This window comes from Aspergillus homomorphus, assembly GCF_003184865.1.
Source record: "Aspergillus homomorphus CBS 101889 unplaced genomic scaffold BO97scaffold_59, whole genome shotgun sequence".
Lineage (NCBI taxonomy): Eukaryota > Fungi > Ascomycota > Eurotiomycetes > Eurotiales > Aspergillaceae > Aspergillus > Aspergillus homomorphus.
In genome coordinates this window covers 152,732-171,971 of record NW_020291945.1, presented here as the reverse complement: position 1 = coordinate 171,971, position 19,240 = coordinate 152,732, and the positions used below count along the sequence as shown (strand labels likewise).

The 19,240-nt window shown below is 52.6% G+C and overlaps 6 protein-coding genes across 6 annotated transcripts; 4 read left to right on the top strand and 2 right to left on the bottom strand.

Annotated features, from left to right (window-relative positions):
• The first annotated feature begins 134 nt into the window (after positions 1-134).
• On the top strand, positions 135-1,257 carry BO97DRAFT_377894 (uncharacterized protein). The gene is made up of 2 exons (XM_025693082.1): positions 135-653; positions 765-1,257. The coding sequence occupies exons 1-2, from the start codon at positions 317-319 to the stop codon at positions 1,070-1,072; spliced, it is 645 nt and encodes a 214-aa protein (XP_025546930.1). The 5' UTR covers positions 135-316; the 3' UTR covers positions 1,073-1,257.
• A 319-nt stretch (positions 1,258-1,576) lies between these two features.
• On the bottom strand, positions 1,577-2,597 carry his3 (imidazoleglycerol-phosphate dehydratase HIS3). Its single transcript, XM_025694249.1, has 2 exons — positions 2,118-2,597; positions 1,577-2,039 (listed from the first exon to the last, which is right to left on the bottom strand). Exons 1-2 carry the CDS (start codon positions 2,434-2,436, stop codon positions 1,624-1,626), a joined length of 735 nt encoding a protein of 244 aa, XP_025546929.1. The 5' UTR covers positions 2,437-2,597; the 3' UTR covers positions 1,577-1,623.
• A 226-nt stretch (positions 2,598-2,823) lies between these two features.
• BO97DRAFT_418326 (uncharacterized protein) lies at positions 2,824-3,349 on the top strand (the record flags this gene model as incomplete). Its single annotated transcript, XM_025696516.1, has 2 exons — positions 2,824-2,916; positions 2,972-3,349. 2 exons carry the CDS (start codon positions 2,824-2,826, stop codon positions 3,347-3,349), a joined length of 471 nt encoding a protein of 156 aa, XP_025546928.1.
• A 2,921-nt stretch (positions 3,350-6,270) lies between these two features.
• BO97DRAFT_355648 (uncharacterized protein) lies at positions 6,271-10,167 on the top strand (the record flags this gene model as incomplete). The annotated part of the gene is made up of 1 exon (XM_025692143.1): positions 6,271-10,167. The coding sequence occupies one exon, from the start codon at positions 6,271-6,273 to the stop codon at positions 10,165-10,167; it is 3,897 nt and encodes a 1,298-aa protein (XP_025546927.1).
• A 1,144-nt stretch (positions 10,168-11,311) lies between these two features.
• BO97DRAFT_399463 (Pet127 family protein) lies at positions 11,312-14,275 on the bottom strand. The gene is made up of 3 exons (XM_025694248.1): positions 13,691-14,275; positions 13,556-13,619; positions 11,312-13,502 (listed from the first exon to the last, which is right to left on the bottom strand). Exons 1-3 carry the CDS (start codon positions 14,157-14,159, stop codon positions 11,549-11,551), a joined length of 2,487 nt encoding a protein of 828 aa, XP_025546926.1. The 5' UTR covers positions 14,160-14,275; the 3' UTR covers positions 11,312-11,548.
• Positions 14,276-14,578: 303 nt separating this feature from the next.
• Positions 14,579-17,941, top strand: ade1 (bifunctional aminoimidazole ribotide synthase/glycinamide ribotide synthase). The gene is made up of 4 exons (XM_025694247.1): positions 14,579-14,631; positions 14,994-15,315; positions 15,385-15,912; positions 15,963-17,941. Exons 2-4 carry the CDS (start codon positions 15,036-15,038, stop codon positions 17,603-17,605), a joined length of 2,451 nt encoding a protein of 816 aa, XP_025546925.1. The 5' UTR covers positions 14,579-14,631; positions 14,994-15,035; the 3' UTR covers positions 17,606-17,941.
• The last annotated feature ends 1,299 nt before the right edge of the window (positions 17,942-19,240 follow it).

The following is a 19,240-nucleotide window of genomic DNA, read 5'->3' as shown; positions in this document are numbered from 1 at the left end:
CTGCTTTTACGAGGCTCTGCAGCGCCTGCTCCACATATTTCGGAGGGTCCTTCATCCTAGAGGAATGTCAATCATGGTCAGGCATATTCCGGCGCTTCAAGGGAGTTGACGTAGGCAGATTTGCAGATTCCTGAGAGATTCTTAAGCCCCCTGAATTCCCAGTTTGCTTTGAGGTTCAAGCTCGTTTTGTTAAACCGCAAGATAATCGCAGTTGTTCTGTTGTTGTTGTACTGTACAATAACCCTAACTTCTTCGCTTCCCGTGTCCGATCGACACGATATATACTATATTTCTCCATACATACATATCCATCACCATGAAGACCCTTTCGCTTACCAGCATTCTCCTCCTCTCGCCCCTGCTTGTGACTGCCGGCCCCGCTGGCGTCCGCACCAGGGAGTCGACCGCGCAAACCAGCATCAGCAGCGAGCAGATCCAGACGATCGCCCCCACGTCCAACACCTGCGCCGACGCACCGGCGGTCGGCGAGTGTGCCACCTCTGACACAGCAGCCTCAAGCATCGCCAAGTCGTTCCAGACCTACGGCGTGACCAACAAGGCCGAGCAGGCGGCGGTGATCGGGCTGATGGCCTTCGAGAGTCAGGACTTCAAGTACAATAAGAACCATTTCCCCGGCGTAGCCGGTCAGGGCAGTAAGTTCATCATCCCAATCCCGTTTCCTCCCTCATTACACCTTTTCCGCTCATATCTTTGTCCTCTACAATCCTCCATAATCCTTCCTAATGAAATGAACGTATAAATAGCCCGCAACATGCAATCCCCCGCCTTCAACGCGAAGTACGCCGCCTCAATCCCCGCCCTGGCGGAACCGCTGAAGAGCGCCAGCGGCGATGTGACGGCTACGCTGGATCTGCTCCGAGCCGTCCCCGAGTATGACTTTGGCTCCGGCGCGTGGTTCCTCACCACCCAGTGTAGTTCGACTGTTCGCGCGCAGCTGCAGAAGGGCGGCCAGGCTGGCTGGGAGGCGTTTATCACTGGGTGTGTGGGTACGGATGCTAATGATGAGCGAAAGGCGTATTGGACTCGGGCTGTTGGGGCTCTGGGGGCTTAGGGTTTGGGTTTGGGTTTGGTTTTCGGTGTGATTTCCGAGAGCGGAGTGGTAAATTCGAGAATTTATTGTGTTTATAATCTGTTTTCTGGATGTTTGAGTAGAATGGGTGTGTTGGTTATACCCCGTAGGATCAAGGTTAGGTATCTCTATGATTTGAGCTGGCTGTGACGAGGAGGAGGTATGGGGGTCTCCTCCCATATAATGAGATATATATTTACTAGTCTGTGAGATGGTGCGAGGCGGCGAAGATAAGTATCTCCTCATTTATTCTCGATTCTGGGATATGTAATTGGCTGATATATACAAAGCGAGTGGTGTAAGCTCGTGTGTCGAGGAATCATGAGAGGTTGATGGGAAAAGTATATTGTGCTTGTGATTTAGGCGAAAGTAGAAGTTTAGATGATCTACCTAGTATATAGTTCAGCATGTTAGTTATGCTACACTGTTGGTATGCCTGGTCAAATATGGTCTAGCAAGCCTAGTATGATACAAGCATGTCAATAGCGTGAATAATAATTCATCTCAGTGTCTAATGCGAATGTAACCTATATCTACAAAACCCCCTTGGTACTGACTACATCGCCCGCTCCAACCTCTCCGGCGCCCCGTCTCGTGCAAGCCGTCCGAATAGCCACAGCCAACGCCTTGAACGCACTCTCCGCCCGATGGTGGTCATTATCTCCGTAGGTACATCCCACATGCAACGTCACTCCCGCCGCCTGCGCAAAGCTCTGCAGACCGTGCGTGATCATCTCCGTACTCAAGTCCCCAATCTTCTCCCGACGGAATCCCAGGTTGATCACCGCCCATGGTCGGCTGGAGAGATCGATCACCGCCCAGGACAAAGCCTCGTCCAGAGGGGCGTCACCGCGACCGAATCGTGCAAGAGACTGTCTAGCACCAAGAGCTTCAGTGAAAGCCGAGCCAACCGCGAGGAAAGTGTCTTCGGTCGTGTGGTGGTCGTCAACTATCCAATTGTTAGTCATGCTTATGAGACATGCAGACGCAGACGCTGATGCTGAAAGTGCGAAGCGACGGGACGTACTGTACAAATCTCCCTTGGCGCGCACCGCCAAACTCCAGCCCGAATGCTTCGCCAACGCGTGCAACATGTGGTCCAAGAAACCTATCCCCGTGCTCACGGTGATCTGCTGCGTCGGTGTGAACTGTGTGGCGTGTGCGGCATCCTTAGGCGGGACGATCCCCTTCTTCGCGGCTTCGGCTTCCTGGGGATCGGTCGGCGCGGGGAAGTGTTGACTGGGTTCGTATGGGGGGAGGACGCCGCCGTCGAGGGAGAGCGAGACCTGGATCTTGGTCTCGTTGGTGTTGCGGGAGATGGATGCGGTGCGGGCGGGGTGAGACATGGTGAGGTCGGTGCGACCGAAGTCGTGATGGATTTGCTTGGTTTAGAGACTGGCTGAGGTTTGGAAACTGATGCGATGTTGCGCTTGCCGGCTGGTCGGTACTCAACTCTTCAAGCCGTGGTTAAGGTGGAGTATGAAACAGAGGGGCTGTGATTCGATGTCTATCCCCAATTGACTCAGAACTCACGGGCGGAACAAATCCCGCCCGCATTCTTTCGGTGCATGACCCGGAAGTTCAGTATTTCCGCGGCGGGATATGCCCCCGGGATTCATGCGTCATATGATGGCCCTCGAATTTCTTCCCTCATGCATTGAGAACTCCTCGTGCTGTTTCTCGTCTACTGAATTTCTTGCTGCCTTTTTGCACCCTCCCGATCTACAACCAACATGCCACCCCCATCCTGGCAGAAGCATGCGGTCGAACCGCCCGAGCATATCACCTCCGAGGCTGTCCGGGGCTTTTTGACGGGTGCATTTCGAGTATGATGTCTGCTTCGGCTTGTCTTTTATCTAGAAGAAATTAATTCAGGACTAGTTCGGCTCCGTCTCAATCATTGCGCATATGATCATGATCCTCCCTCATCCCTTCAAATTCTCCCCGCCATCGTCCGCACCGGTCCCGTCGCAGTCACCCAAAGCCGCGCAACCCAAACAGTCGCCATTCTCCAAAGAGTACATTCGCTCTCGATTGTTCCATCGTCCATTGGAGGGCTTCTCCGACTGGTTGTCCCCGGCATCTCGCGTCTATCGCGGATTGACGCCACAATTCAAAGTCTTCCTGCAAATCGGAGCCATGACGCTGGGTGGATATATCTGGGCTGAGAAGCGAGTGGACGAATATATCAAGTTCGTTCGCAAAGTGAAACGAGCGGAGAAGCTTCAAGCCGAGAGAGCTGCGAGGGGTCTAGACTAGGCTGGTATGTCTCGTCAGCCACAATCCAGCGAGAGAACCACGCCGATCCGTTCCAGCGACAGTAGCCAAACGAAGATACACTCGACCATGCAGACTGACTTTCTCAAGACAGCATAGCCACTTTTCGAGATCCAATTCTGCGGACAATTCATATTCTATACTCCACTACCGCAACTACCGTGTTTGAAGGGTTCTCACGAAACGCAGTCATCCAACCTGGAACACGCTACCCAAGCCAGCTCCGCGATCGGTCAGCCACCAGGGTCCAGCCGATAGTAAAACCACACAGCAGCAATCACCAGGTAATCACTGACAAACGCCGCCGAGAAAGGCTGACGGTCTGACCTGCCATGTGGAGAGCCGGGAGGATCTCCGGGTACGCGAGCCGGCCTGTGGTGTACACTGTACGGAGTAGATCTCGAGTTTAAATGAGAGCCCGATTCAGGGGTAATACGATGCATTGGAACGGGCGTTCTTGAAAGGGTTCCTGCACCGTCTTCTTTGCTTTTTTGTCTCTCCCCCCCCCTCGCCCTTCTCTATTTTAGTCAAGACCTCGGTGGTAGACAGCATGCCAGACCAGAAGAAAATCAAACGAGGCGGTGAACCCATAAAAATAAAAGCCTCATCCCAAAAAGCCCTGGCTAGAACGATCGATGATCTTTGTCTCCCGGGCTCCCTTCTTCATTCCACAGCTGTCATGCCCGAATCGCTACGATCCAGACCGTGGGCACTGCTTCGACCCTAAGGAAAAAGGGCCGCCGTGCGCCAGGCGAGACGATGCAGGCTACTGGGGCGAAGTGGAGCGTTCTCCTGTCTAGCTCGACAGGCGTCCGACGTAGCGCCAATGACGCGGCTGGAGATCGGCTTCTCGAACGCGTTTCACGCTTTCAATCCACCGGCGATCGCCTGGAGGGGTTCCAGCCGGGGCGCCGAGTGGGACAGGGGGAGGAAAGTAAAATGAGAAGGGAAATTCGAGCTTTGATTCTTCCGAGAGAAATAGACGGTCGGGGAGAGTACTTGACTTGGACTGAAGCTGGCTTAGCCTTGCAAGGGTCGGGATTGAGCGGCGAAGGCGAAAGAAGAAAAAATCTCGGTTGGAGAAGGCAACCCGGGATGAATGGAGCTGGTGAGGCGGTCGGAATTGCTATTTATTGTTGGTCAAAGCTAGTGTGGACCGGATGTAAGCAAGTATACTGAAATATGCGCTTGGGAGTAATTCTGCATTGCTTGAGGATAGCTTGATTACAAGTAGTATGGATTGATTTGATTGATAGTACTTAGTAGCAGCAATGGAAGGAGGGAGGGAACCTTTTCCGTGCCGAGTCAGTTGTTTTACTTTGGGAATTCTCCCTCACATATCACTTGGTATTATTCCTCGTTGACGGAGAGAACAGAACTCCCTCTTTCTCCTCTCCCCACCACCCACCCCTGTTTTCCCCTCACTTCAAATGACCTGACTTCCAATGGAGCTTCCAATGACTTCAACAAGCTCCAGCTCCTCCTAATTCTTTTCTTCTCCCTCGTCACATTGGAACTCAGACCGGTTGCGGTTCGCAGGGGATCTGGCCGATCGTTTGCAGCCTCTCGGGAAGACGCTGACATCATTGCCTGGATCCGGATCCAATAATTGATATTCTCCGGATTGTCCCTGTCAGGAACTGGAACGCTAAAAATCTAAACAATTGCTTTGAAGTCGTACCTGAGGACCTGTCCCGAGCTGGTCCTCTGTTTGCATCTCAGTCGCCTGTCGCTTGCCTCATCCGGTTGTGTTTAACCCCCCAAGGCATTGTCACCGTTGCAGGCTCTGGTGCTCCCATGCTCCATCTGGGTCATTTGCCTCCCATCCCAGCAAGACTCTTATTACACATACTGTGGACTGGTGAGCCAATTCCTTTCCTTCCTCGCTCTTTCTCTCCTTCTCCCCTCGTGGGATTGACAGACACTTTCCGCGTCCGACCGTCTGGGGATTTGACAGGTTGTGTGTGTGCGTGTGTGCGCGTGTGTGCGTGTGTACGATCTTGAAGTCATCACGGTGACGACGACCTCATCTCCTGGATTGATCTACACGTCTATCAAGTTATAGATCGCCCTCGCCTCCGATCCCCCTCCCCCATTTAACCAACTGACGGTCTCCGTACTTCTATCCACGGTTCTGGGGTCCCTCTGGTTCTTATTCTTGTTTTGACCTCCTCCACCCATTCTCTTGTGCCAATTGTTTCTATATCGTTCTGTCTTCTGAACACAATTGCTTTCTTTTCCTTGGTTGTTGCGGTGGTCGAGAATTGTCTTTCTCTTTTGCTTTTCCTCTCTGATTCCTTCGGCTTCAGCTCTCAATCAATCTTCGAGACTCCTTCTGGTATCGAGTCCACCCTAACCTATTGATTTCGCAATTCATCCTGCCTTGATGGCTGGCTGGTGCTGTAAGTTCCACCTTTTCCACCCTTTTGTCGCCTGCCTTGTTCCCCCTCCTTCCCCTGCCCGTGGCTCCTCATTTGGTGCTTCCGCGCCCTGCTCCACCCCTCGAAGTCACTAGTCAACCGCTGGGGTTTCAATCTCTCCTGTCTGTGTCTTGCTCCAATCTCCTCTCCCCCCAAATCCTCCTTCTCTCCACCCTCGCCCCCCCTCAAAATTTCCCTCTTATCGCTTCTGGCCATGATTCATGCTAACAGCCGCCTTCCTCTCGCTTTTCGCGCTTTTCTAGTGAGACCCCATTGCCGGCTTCTCAATGTGATATTCTCTCTTTAAAAATTCATCCTATCACCACCTTGCTGCTGCTGCCGTCGCCCTATTGCCTGTGATCGTGTTGCAGCTAGCTAGCTAGCTAGCTTCCTCCCTCCTTCCCTCCTTTTGATCTCGAGCGCTTCTTCCCACCCTCTCTTCAACCCCCTTTCTCCGCCCTCAGCCTTCCCCTAATCCCCGTCATGGCCGACAATCTGGGGAAGAAAGAGCGGAGAAAAAGCCTGAGCGTCTTTAGCCCATCCTTCACGACCTCATCCTTGTCCGACCCCGTAGCGCACCAACGATCGCCCTCGGATGATGCTCAAGCCTCGAAAAAGAAATCACGCCGCAACTCTGGCTTCTTTGGGGTCCGGAACCCCAGTCCGCCAAGAGCCGGCACCAGCTACACCCTGCGTCGTCCCGGCACCGCCGATTCGGAGTCGACAGCATGCATGATGCCCCCGCCAGCCCTCGAGGGCCCGCGCTCTCGACGCAAGTCAATGCAGAAGAGACGGGCCTCGGTTTTCGGATCGCTGCGGTCCCTTCATTCATTGGAAGACGATGACCGTTCCCTCGGTCGCTCTAAAGGTAGCTCATTGGACGAAGACAACCCCGAGATTCGACAAGGCATCGGTTCCATTATCTTGCACCATGGCGAAATTCAGATCACGGGCGGCATGTGGCGAAAGAAGAGCCATTACCTGGTCTTAACCGATACTCACCTGGTCCGATTCAAGAATCAAAGTAAAGCGGCCGATATGTTCCCTTCGATCCCATCATCGTACTCCCGGTCCCTGGCAAGCAATCGTCAATCCGTGGTCTCCATCAGCTCGATGCAGGATCCGCAGCTGGGTGCACCGGGCGACAACTCCGCCGGAATCGCCCTGAACAGTATCATTGCGGTCTACATGTTGGACGATGGTCGACCGTCCTCCACCGTGGAGGTCGCCTATGTCGATGAGCGAGCACAGAAGGCCACATTCATCCAGATGCAGACTCCGGATTTCCAGGAACTTAATTTGTGGATGGTGGGTATTCGCTCTGCGGCGGAACTGATCCGAGGCGCCGAACCCTTACCTTTTGACCGGAAGACAGTGGACTGTGTGGTGCGGATGCTGGATTACGAACGAGATTACGATCCGGAGACATTTCGCATGTTCAGAGTCATCCAAATGGCGTCCAGCAAGTCTCCGACGCGGGCTTCGTCGGAGGACCTTACCAAACTTTCACCGACCGGTTGTTACCTTGCCCTCGGTTCTCACAAACTCCATCTCATTCCCTTACACAAGATATCTAGTCGCAGTTCAGTCGTATCATTGAGCGATTTAGATGCTGCAACGTCCTTTGGACTCATGAACCTGACCTGCCTATCAATGGAGTGGGGAGATGATAGCTTGCATCTGACGTTCCGGTTGCCGCTTCGCAAACCATTCTCCGTTTTCCTTGCATCCGTTCATTCCCTGGAGGTTGCGTTTTGGATCAGGCAACAAACAGAATTCCTGCGACCATTATGGCTCAAGCAGCCTTACGACTTCATTGTTCCCCGGGACCTCGACAACGAGAACAACTTTCCCCCGGTAGACCTTGACGAAGATTTTGGATGCTTCGACCGAACCTTGGTCGCTTATTCCGCCAGTTACGACATTGACACGTCTAACATTCGATACACGATTGACATGCAATGTGACGATGCCCCTTGTTTCAAACTCTTGCCGCCGTCGTCCCGCCGGAAGTATACCAGCTTGGAACTCATTGCCGTTTTGCGAGCCCTGCGCTATAATGAGTCTTTTCGTGCGATCTCATTTAGTGGAGTGAGCTTGGACGCCCTTCAGGGATTGCGTGACTTGCACGGAGTAGACAAGGATGCTCTCCTTAGTCGTGCGGGTGCAGCTGTCAACATTCCTGGACAAGATAACCTGTCTGTTCTGTCCCAAGAAGTCCGAGCGTTGACACTGAAGAGCAAATGGCTCCGGCGTCTTGACTTCTCCTACACCCTGAGCCGCATCCCCAAGTCTGATAGTGAAAGTCATGACCCTGGCTGCGGTATCCCAGAGGCGATTTTCCCGGTTTGTCGGCGAGAGCTGACGAGCGTTGATTGGGTTGTGCTCAATGGAATCAAACTGGGGGATTCCGACCTGGACTACCTCGTCGATGCGGCTTCACAGCGAGGAAGTCATATGCGGGCACTGGAAGTCGGCAACTGTGGTCTTTCCGTTCACGATCTTGACTTATTGCTCTCTACCGTTGTTGCGCAATCGCACACGTTAGAGGCAATCAATATCTCTGGTGTTCAGGGCCGTCTGACTCCGGACATTCTCCCGCAGTATCTTGGCTATTTCAGCCAAGTTAAGACTTTGGACTTGTCTCGGATTTCCCGCACATCGGGACCGGAGCCGCTCTTAACGCCCGAGACATTGATCAATTGGCGCCTTGAGGAACTCTCCTTAAGCCGGACAGCCGTCAATCGACAAACTGTTGATGCTATTGCCACATATTTGGCCAGCGATCGTTCCGAAGGCTTGCGGGTGCTTAAATTCGATCAGTGCGGGCTAAGTGGTCAGGACGTGGCGATATTCTTGCATTCCATGGCGGTGCTCGAAGCTCGTAATCTGCATCTACATGTCAATGAGAATCGGCTCGACCAGGGGTGTTCGTACCTTTTCGAGGCTATCGCGCAGAATAAGACGCCGACACACTTATCAATGCGGATGATCGACTTCAAAAAAGAGGAGCAGTTCCAGGACTTGGTCGAGGCTCTGCGAGTGAATCGTTCCCTCAAATATTTGGATATTTCGAAGGCGTCCCTCCCTTACGATGCCGGGCCCGAGACCTGCAAGGCACTACAGTTGATGTTCGAAGAGAACGAGACATTGGAGGACCTGGACATCAGCGGGGAGAGTGCTCACCTGGATGTCGCCCGGTTCGGGATTGGTCTCAATCTAGCTCTCACTGGTCTGAAGAAGAATAAGTCTCTGCAAGTCCTGAGGATAGAACATCAGAAACTTGGACTGCAGGGAGCGAACACCTTAGCATCTGTGCTGGAAGCTAATGACTGTCTACGCGAGGTCTATTGTGAGAACAACGATATCAATCTGCAATCGTTTACAGTGCTGGTGAATGGTTTGCAACGGAATCGGTCCTTGCTAAGTCTTTCCTGCATGGATCGAGATCGGGTGCAGTCCCTCGAGCGGGTGCGGCGAGAGGTCGAGAATGTCAAGCGGGAAGTGGGTCTTGCTCAGAGCTCCGCCACAAGCTCTATCCGTCGCTCTCTTCACGCCGCTATAAGTACCAAAAGCTCGAGCAGTAAGCTTTCCAAACAGCAGCCTGCGTCTCTACACCGTTCGGGTGCCTCATCCTCCAACCTGCTCGTCTCTGCAGATGCCTCTCTGATGCAGCAAGATGTGGAAGTTATCTTGCAATCCCTGAATCGGAAGTGGGATGCAGAGGTTGCGCGTCTGCGCCGATATTTGTTCCGGAACTACAACCTAGCGCATGGCATCGACGATGGTAGCGATGAACCCGATGACGACGATTCCAGTGAAGGACGACCCGCTACTGCAACCACCCTGGGACTGATGTTGGATAATCTCAAACTGGATGTGACGGTGTCTACCAATGAGGTTCAATCACTGCCGCAGCCTGATGATGGTGACACCAGTCCAAAGACCCATCTGGAAATGTTCAACAGCCTCGATGCCGAGAGTAGCTTGGTTGCTGAGCTTCGCGAACGCCCACAAACAGCCCCCTTCTCATTAGCAGAGTACGGAAGCCAGTCATTCCTACCCTTGGAATATACGAGCTCGAACGGCCATAGTTCTCGTTTGGCAGTGCCAGTCCCAGCCATACCCCCTGTGGTGAACAAGACCAGCAGTGTTCGCAGTGCGCGCAGTTCCAGCACCGTTTCCACGGGCACTGGCACAAGTGCGCGAAGTACTTACGGATCGGCCTCTTCCACCTTGAGAGGTTTCTTGAGTGGTGGTGCGTCTAAAGAACGCAAAAGGATGGAGAAGATGAGATCTGGTGCAGTGTGCGTATCCAGTGATAGGCCACCCAAACTGGACTGGGCACCTCCTCATCTCGAGTTGGACAATTTCCGATAGTCCAGCCATTCTCGTCCCTTGGACATGATTAATGAATCGAACAACGAGACAACAAACCAAGCTGTTTTCGCCAGTCGAATAACCACGTGATTTCCTTGCCATTGCTACGTGATACCTCTCTCTTGCTACCTCACTCCTTCTATCATTCATCAGGCACGACAGTGCTCGTGCCGCTTTCTACATGTTCTCGACAAATTCGAGCACATTACACTCCTTCGCTTCCTACCTCTGACCTGGTTGCGAATCTTCGATTTTTGCTTTCAGCCAGCTGGCCATCAGTGTCTGGTTTCTGCTCAATATTATATTCATCCTCGCTCCTTTCTCCTTTCATTTCATGACGCTCTCTTGACTCGTCGTTCGGCCCGCCTCAGGAAAGGCAGATGGCTGAGAAGAGTGCAAGACGACTTCAATCCTTTTTTGCATCATCTTGCGTGGTTGGCGCATCGGCTAGGCGGTGGCGGCGTTCAAATCAACAATCCCATCGATAGCCGCTTGAGTATCTTTGGGTTTCAAATGAGGCGCATTTCAAGTCTGTCGGATACATTATTTGTCTATTTCTCTTTCCCAATCCCCTGATGCCCATAACTGTTTAATGTCAATAGAATATATCACCCGGTCGCCCTCGGAAGCACCACAATATATGTGAGAGCGAGGTGGGCTGAAATAAAGAATGATGTTGCCCACGGAATGGTTTGCAATTATCTGGACTTGTTAGTCCTCGTTCCTTCGAAGTCGGAAGCCAGATGAAGTGGTTTTCATCGTCTGTATCTGTATATTGTTGTTGGTATGATGGCCGACGACCAGTCGGACTGTGTATGTATGTATGTCTGGGCAGATGGCTGCGTATAAACAAAGTGATGTATCCTCAGTGGAAGGATCTCTTGTCTCATCCATCTGTTTCTTATCAGAGTGATCCCCACAAAGGCAAAACAACACATAGGCTGTCCATGCCCCATGATGCGGAGTTTATAGGCTTCCCGCCCTCCAGATTGTCGGCATGATATAGGATGATATAGGTAACTATTGGCCGCGCGTTTCGCCGTCTCCCTTAGGACCGTTCCTGGGTCATATTGATCGGGCCAATACTGTGCATTCTACTGTTACATCTTATAAGAACGAGAAACAATGAAGAGAAGAAGAGATAGGCGCTTTTATTGTAAGAACATTCACCACCAAAAAGAAACCGAAGAAGTAACAAGGGGGTAAAAAAAAAGAAAACTAAACGCTTTCTACTTCTTTGAAAAACCTGAACTCCCTATCCAGTACATACATATACACGCGCCGCCACGCAGGCAAAGACACCGTCCCTATGAGGTGAATCTCAATTATGCTATAAGCCGGTTTCTCCCTTGTACGGAAGGAAGTTTCTCGTCTCCTATTGCTAGTTCTCCTGAGTGGCAGCCGGCTTTGCGGCCTGTTCGTGGGCCTGTTCGGTAGACTGCTCGGTAGACTGCTCGATGGTTTTCTCGGTAGCCTGTTCGGTAGCCTGCTTGGTGGTCTGCTCGGGGGCCTGTTCGGGGTTCTGCTCGGGGGTCATCTCGGGGGTCTGTTTGGTGGTCTTCTTGGGGGTCTGCTTGGTGGCCTGAGGCTTGTTGGCAGGCTTTTGGAAAGGCTTCTGGGAAGACTTTTTCATTGGCTTGTTGAAAGGCTTTCTGAGAGGTGTTTGGACAGCGAACTTGGTGTGTTTGCCGAAGTTCTTCCCATAGGCTGGACCACCATTAGGGGGCCGAGGGCGGTAGACGATGAGCCTGGATTTCGAATCAATCTGGTTTTGTCGCTCGCGGAAACGTCGACCAGACTGCGAAATTAACCGGAGCTTCTTGAGATAAGGACTTGGCTCCTCATCTTTTGCAAAGTCGAGGGCGAGTCGGCGACGTTTTTGGAGAGAAGCATAGATGTGATGTGTATGCGGGTCAGTCCCGTCCAGGTAGTCAATCCTGTACGCGATCTCCCACCTGTCTTTCTTGGTTAACTTCTCAGGTCTTTCGACCTGGACATCGTTCACGAAATTATCGATTGTGAGGACAGCAGCGAAGAGCTTCTTGTTTGTATCAATGGTCGACTTGTCATTCGTGCTTGAGTCTTCCATCGCCGCATCATCCTCTTCTTCCTCCGCCGAGGCCTCCGCGGGGTCTCTCAGTGTCTCGTCATACATCGCATCTTCATCTTCAGGGACCAAATCTCCATTCTCGCCTACATCCTTGTCTAGCACTGGCGCTGGCTCGTCGGGTAGATCCAGAATGCGTTTCTGATAGGCGTCAATAGCTTCCTTGTTCTTGTTCTGGATTGCCGTGATTTCGTCGTCGGTGACGGGCTCCGCAAAGATGTTCATATACGGCTTCGAGCCGGGGCGAGTTTCAAAATGAAAGCGGATCGATTGCTTAGGGAACATTTTCGTGGCGCGGTTCAAGATCTCGTTCCAGAGCTGAATGCTGAGCTCGAACTCGCGATCACCCAAAGTGTTGTCGAATTGGCCGTGTAGTGCCTTGTCCATCTCGTTTAAGGAGATATATTGGAAGCCAAAGATGCGCTCAATATTGTGGAATGCCACAAAGATGCCGTCCATACGCCCGACGCGCACCTGGAGCGAGTACTTGAGGAAGGCGGCCCGAATCATATCATAATACTCGCGCTCATACGATTCATACATGCCACGAGGCCGGCGGATCTCGTAACCCAGGCCATGCTCAAAGTTGCGCGCATCCATCCGAATTGACACCACGGCACGGGTCTTCAGATCGAACATGCCAGTGCCGGGCAGCCGTGGGTCATAAGCGTCCAGCTGAGACCGCATGAGAAAATCGCCCATTGTGGAGTAGTGGTATGATTCCGGAATCGCATTTTCTTCCTCGGGGGTGATCTTATTGGCGCTGGACCGTCGGTAGCGCTCAAACTCCTCCTTTGGCAAGGTCAACAGCTTCTCCATCGACTTCCCCAAGTTCATTAGAATATTGGCCGAGTCAAACTCCTTATCGGCGTCGATAGCATATACACCATCCTGGTAGTGCAGAAACATGGCCGCGGGCGCTCGCAAGAGTCGCGTGAAAGTCCTCAGATCCTCACTGAAGCCTTGAGACAGGCTGCTGATGTCGACGGGTCGCCAGGCTGACAGCAGGTAGTGGAAGTGGGACAGCACCGAAGTCATACTCGAGGAGGACCCAATGTATTTCTTACGCGCCTTACGCGCAAGCGAATGCAGTTGCTTATCTTTGGAGGAAGTGATGTAGTCTTTCAGAGCTTGGAAATCGAATTCGGTAACAGGCATAATGGAGCCCAAGTATGGATCAAAGTTGTAAACTCGCGATCTCGGATCTCGCAGCGTGTAAACTCCCTGGCTAATCATTGGTTAGATCTCATGGCTGAACCATTGCCGCAGAGGAGCGCTTACTTGAATAGGACTCGATCCAGTCCGAAAGATAGACTTGGTACTTCCGGCGTTTCTACGGGAAGTGCTGCACAACAGCCAGTTAGTTCATGACTTATTTCGGTCAATACAAGAGAGGAGAGCTAGCAGAACACGTACGTTTGAGGAACTTTCTCAGCTTGATCGTGCCACTGCTGGAACTTATTGCTCTGGCGTGTTTGACAGGTGATGAGCCCTTATCCTTTCGCGCAGGGGAGTCGGAAGCCTCTTGCGTAGAGGAACCGGAGGTGGTTTGTGCAGGAGCATCGGAAGTCTCATCGGCTGAAACCTCTATCTTCGAGGCTTTGTCGTGAACATTGTCAGCCTCATGATGTGATTCCGGTTCCGGCTCCGGCTCCGGCTCCGGCTCAGAGTGCAAACCAATATCGAGTTTGTTGGGGACTGGAGGATTGAGTGGGTGTTCGGCATCGGTGGTAGTTGGTGTCTGGGAACGTAGGCGAGACTGGCTGTAAAAGGAGCGCGTCCATAACTGCTGGCGTGGCGGCGCACTGGAGCCGCGGGATAAACACGACCAGTAGAGGTTGCTTCTTGCCGGGGTCACGGCAGATCGCCAGGAAGCCCGAAGCATCCCAGGCGAGAAAGAGTAGATTGCGTTCAGGAGTGGAAAGGGATGAAAATAGCAGTAAGATTTAAAGAGAATAGGTAAGTGAATGGTGATGATGGTAGACGAGACGAAAAGACTGGTTTTGGCGGATTGCTTCTTTTTTTTTTGCCGCTCGATGGAATTCATTGAGAAATTCTTCCAATTTCAGCCCGGGCGGTGAGGAGACTGACCGCCCGGACACTCAGACCAATCCAAATCCGGGGTCGGGGGGGGAGGGGGGGGAGCGGCAATGAGACCGTCTGCTGCCCGCCCGACTCCGACCTTGAACGCTCCCGCCGTCCGCTTCTTCCCCGCCGGGCGGCCAAACCAGGCAAAATCCGACATCGCAGCAAAAAAAAAAAGTCAATCTTTTGACTTTCTTTTCTTTCCCCCACCACCTTCAACTCGTGGGTTGTCCAATTTCTTCCCCTTTTACTTTGCGCAGGTCGCTTACTAGGTAAGTTACTTACAAGTCTCGGAGTGTCATGCATTGAGGAGATTTTATGCGAGGAAACGTCACATTGAATCCAGAGACAAAAGATGGAGAGACAAGAGACTCCACTTCGACTCGTCGAGTACTGACTCAATGGAATGCCCCTCTATGGGGGAAAAAAGAAGAACTGGAGATCTTCATGAGATTCTCTCTCTCCCACCCCATTTCTGGCCTCTACCGTCTTCTGCCTCTTTTCCCTTCCCTTTTTCTTTCTCTTCCTCTTCTTCTTGTCTCATTCCTCTTTACCCTTGCAATTGTCCTTCGCTGAATGCAATTGACCCCGCCTTTCTTTCCGTCTATACTAATATTGACTCATCATCCCTCAGGTTCACTTGAGCCCACTGCGCCCTCTTCCCTCTTCCCTCATCATGACTACCGAGCAGTTGCGCGTGCTCATTGTCGGCAATGGCGGTCGTGAACATGCACTGGCCTGGAAATTGAGCCAGTCGCCTCGCGTCGACACCGTCTTCGTCGCTCCCGGAAACGGCGGTACCGGCAGCGGTGCCTCGGACAAGATCCAGAACGCCAACGTTAAGGGCGATGATTATCCCGGACTGGTAGCATTTGCGCAGCAGAACGGCGTGAACCTCGTCGTGCCTGGTCCCGAGGCTCCCCTTGTGGACGGTATCCAAGGTTATTTCCAGGCTGGTACGTTTTCTTAGCGCAATCGGAACCGCGCGAATATAGTTCAACCCGACTAACCAGATCAATGAACAGTCGGCATTCGATGCTTCGGTCCCTCCAAAGCCGCCGCCCGTATGGAGGGCTCAAAGACTTTCTCTAAAGACTTCATGAAGCGCCACAACATCCCCACTGCCGCCTATGAGAACTTTTATGAATATGAGCCCGCTCGCCAGTACCTCGACTCTGTCTCCCATCAGGTCGTCATCAAGGCCGACGGCCTGGCCGGTGGTAAGGGCGTCATCATTCCCACCACTAAGGAGGAGGCTCACCAGGCCCTCCGTGAGATGATGGTTGAGAACCAGTTTGGCAAGGCCGGCAGCGAGGTCGTCATCGAGGAGTACCTCGAAGGCGATGAGCTCAGTGTTCTCACCTTTTCTGATGGCTACACCATCCGTTCTCTCCCCGCTGCCCAGGATCACAAGCGCATCTTCGACGGAGACCAGGGCCCCAACACCGGTGGCATGGGTTGCTACGCCCCGACTCCTATTTCCTCCAAGGCCGTGCTGGACGTGATTGACCGCACCATCGTGCAGCCGTCGGTTGACGGCATGAGAAGAGATGGTCCGTCTCCGATCCCAGTCTAGTGTATGCGTCGTTAACATGTTTTTCAGGGTTCCCTTTTGTCGGTATCCTCTTTACCGGTCTGATGATGACCAAGGACGGTCCTAAGGTCCTCGAGTACAACGTTCGCGGCGGTGACCCCGAGACTCAAACTCTGCTGCCTCTGCTCAGCGATGACACCGATCTGGCCGAGATCATGGTCGCCTGTACCGAGCACTGGCTAGACGGTGTCTCTATCAAGATCAAGCCCAACTTCTCCACCACAGTTATTGCCGTCGCTGGTGGCTACCCTGGCTCCTACGCCAAGGGCAAGAAGATCACACTCGACTCCCCCACCGAAGGCACCCTAATCTTCCACGCAGGTACCAACCTCGTTAACGGCGAGTTGCAAACCGCTGGCGGCCGTGTCATTGCTTCCACCGCCACTGCTTCCAGCCTCGAGGAGGCCGTTCGCAAGAGCTATGCGGGCATTTCCACCATTCACTTCGAGGACATGTTCTACCGCAAGGACATCGCTCATCGGGCTTTCCGCCAGCGCGATGCCGCTGCTGCTCAGAAGGAGTCTCTTACCTATGCCGCTGCGGGTGTCTCCATTGATGCCGGTAACGATCTCGTCAACCAAATCAAGAGCTCCGTTGCCAAGACTAAGCGTCCTGGTACTGACGCCGTGATCGGTGGCTTCGGTGGCCTCTTCTCCCTGGCCGCCGCCAACTCTGCCTACGATCCTAACTCCCCGACCCTGATTGGCGCCATTGACGGTGTAGGCACCAAGCTCAAGATTGCCCACGCAGCTGGTGTACACAACACCGTGGGTATTGACCTGGTCGCCATGAATGTCAATGACCTGGTTGTTCAGGGTGCTGAGCCTCTCTTCTTCCTGGACTGCTACTCCTGCGGCCACCTCGATGTGCCCACGGCCGCTGCCTTTGTCACCGGTGTCGCCGATGGCTGTGTCCAGGCTGGCTGCGCCTTGATTGGTGGAGAGACCGCTGAGATGCCTGGTCTCTTTGTCGACAACACCTACGATGCTGTTGGTGCCGCCGTTGGCGCCATCAACACGACGGGCCCTAACGCTCGGCCTATTCTTCCCGAGACCGCCGCCATGAAGGCCGGTGATGTGCTGCTGGCCCTGGCCTCCTCGGGACCCCACTCCAACGGCTACTCGCTGGTTCGCAAGGTCGTCGAACGCTCCGGCCTCAGCTACGACGCTGCCGCCCCCTTCACCATGCCCTCCGCCACGGGACCCCAGACCCTCGGTCAAGCCCTCCTTACCCCTACTCGCATCTATGTGAAGCCCCTCCTCAAGGCCCTCTCTATCCCCTCCGCTACCCCTGCCGTTCCCAACTCCTCCGCTATCAAGGGTCTCGCTCACATCACCGGTGGCGGTCTCGTGGACAACGTTCCCCGCATGTTGCCCTCCACCTTGACCGCACACATCAACGTGGCGAGCTGGAAGCTTCCCTCCGTCTTCGCCTGGCTTAAGCAGACCGGCAATGTCGAGGCAATTGAAATGGCCCGCGCCTTCAACTGCGGTATCGGTATGGTCATCGCCGTCGAGAAGGGCTCCGAGGCGGCCGTCAAGGACCTCCTCCAGAAAGAGGGTGAGGCCGTCTATGAGATCGGTGAGCTCAAGGCCAGAACCGAGGGCGAGGAGGGATGTGTCCTTACTGGATTGGAGAGCTGGGATGCCTAAACTATTTTGAAATGATTTATACCAATTGCTTTGAACTTTTTCTCTTTTTTTTTCCCTTCTAAACCTGAATGAAAAGTGTCAGCTATTCTTTTCCATGCACCACCGTCGTCCCCAGGATCATGCTTAGACGAGGATGGACATTTTTTTACGATTTAGTGCACCGGAGCACTATTTGATTGAGTCCTTGATGTATCTACGATCTCCCTGCACATATATGTACCTCTCACCCCTACGAGAGTGTCTGATTTGCTTGATTTCCTCATGAATGTGTCTTCAACTTTCTTGATTTCATTTCTTTACCCACGAGAGAATATACCACGAGACAATTCTACCCACCTTGTCCAACAAAGACTGATCAATTACTCGCATCGATTCTTAGACTACTACCACACTGTATTCTCAAGTGGGATTATTCCCTGTCTTTCACTTGCCACACCATCGAAACCTCGTCAACTATCTAATCCCCTCATACGTAGCTTTCTCTCAACCTCTACCCAGACAGCAACAACGCAGTCCTCACATAAGCAGTCAGCCCACATCAGCCCCTCCCTATGGCTCCGCGAACAGCACAAAGCATGGCACCAACCAGAAGAAGGGCAACCAATCTGCCAAGCTTTTTCAAGTGTCACCGCAGACAAAACTCAATTAGTAGTGCCAATGAACCAACCAACCCTTTCCCCATTCAACCATACAAAACCCCTCTATTGTCTGCTTGCTCCAATTCAAGGAGTATTGCTCACTTCTTTCCCCACCAGAATACCCTCCCCGACCATAGCATCGTCAATTAATGTCATCACCGCATAGACTTACTATTATCTCGAATTCTTCCATGAGCTCAGTCCCAAAACACTTGACCACCTCTCGCCTCGCCTCCGCTCAATTGACCTTCTCCATGCTAACCTACTAGTATATATATTTCTTAGGAGGGAGCAAGCCTATGGAATAGATGGTCTATACATAGGATTCAATAGGACCCTCTCGTGCGGATGGATTGTCTCTATAAGACTCACACATGACAGTGAGCTGGAAAGGCAAGATGGAACCTTCACTCAGTGATCATCTGTTATAGCCTATACTTCAATAAAAAAGAATTGATGTTTGCCGGGTCAGCAGGGGGTTTTCTATACAATGGGATAGTAGATGCGGCGCAAAGGGCTTTGTTCCCGGTCGGAACATGTAGAGGTAATCAGAAAATACTTGGGATTGATGATGAGGATGACTTAGGTACAGGTTTTGAGATAACAGCATTTCCATTGGCACACTGTCTGATTGAAGCATACGGGTGAAACCTTGAAATGCACCAATGGCTGTCATGCCCCAGGATGCATATGGACTGGTCTTGGTCATCTGCCGTCCTCGCCGGCGAGAACAAACGAGGGTCTAACCGGCCAAGAGAAGATGACATCATGGACAGAGCCTCAATTGTCAATCAGCATTGTGCAACTACAAGAAAACGAGTAGAAATGCGGGTGCCCGTCGTCGTGGAACTACTGGCAAGGGGGAATATCGGTCACGGCGGACTACAGCGAACTGGTTTGCAATAGACGTCATATTTGCAGCAGCAACGCACAGTGTCACAGCTAAGAAGGAATACGGGGCAACAGTTCAACGCGAGCGTAAAAGACTTATATGATG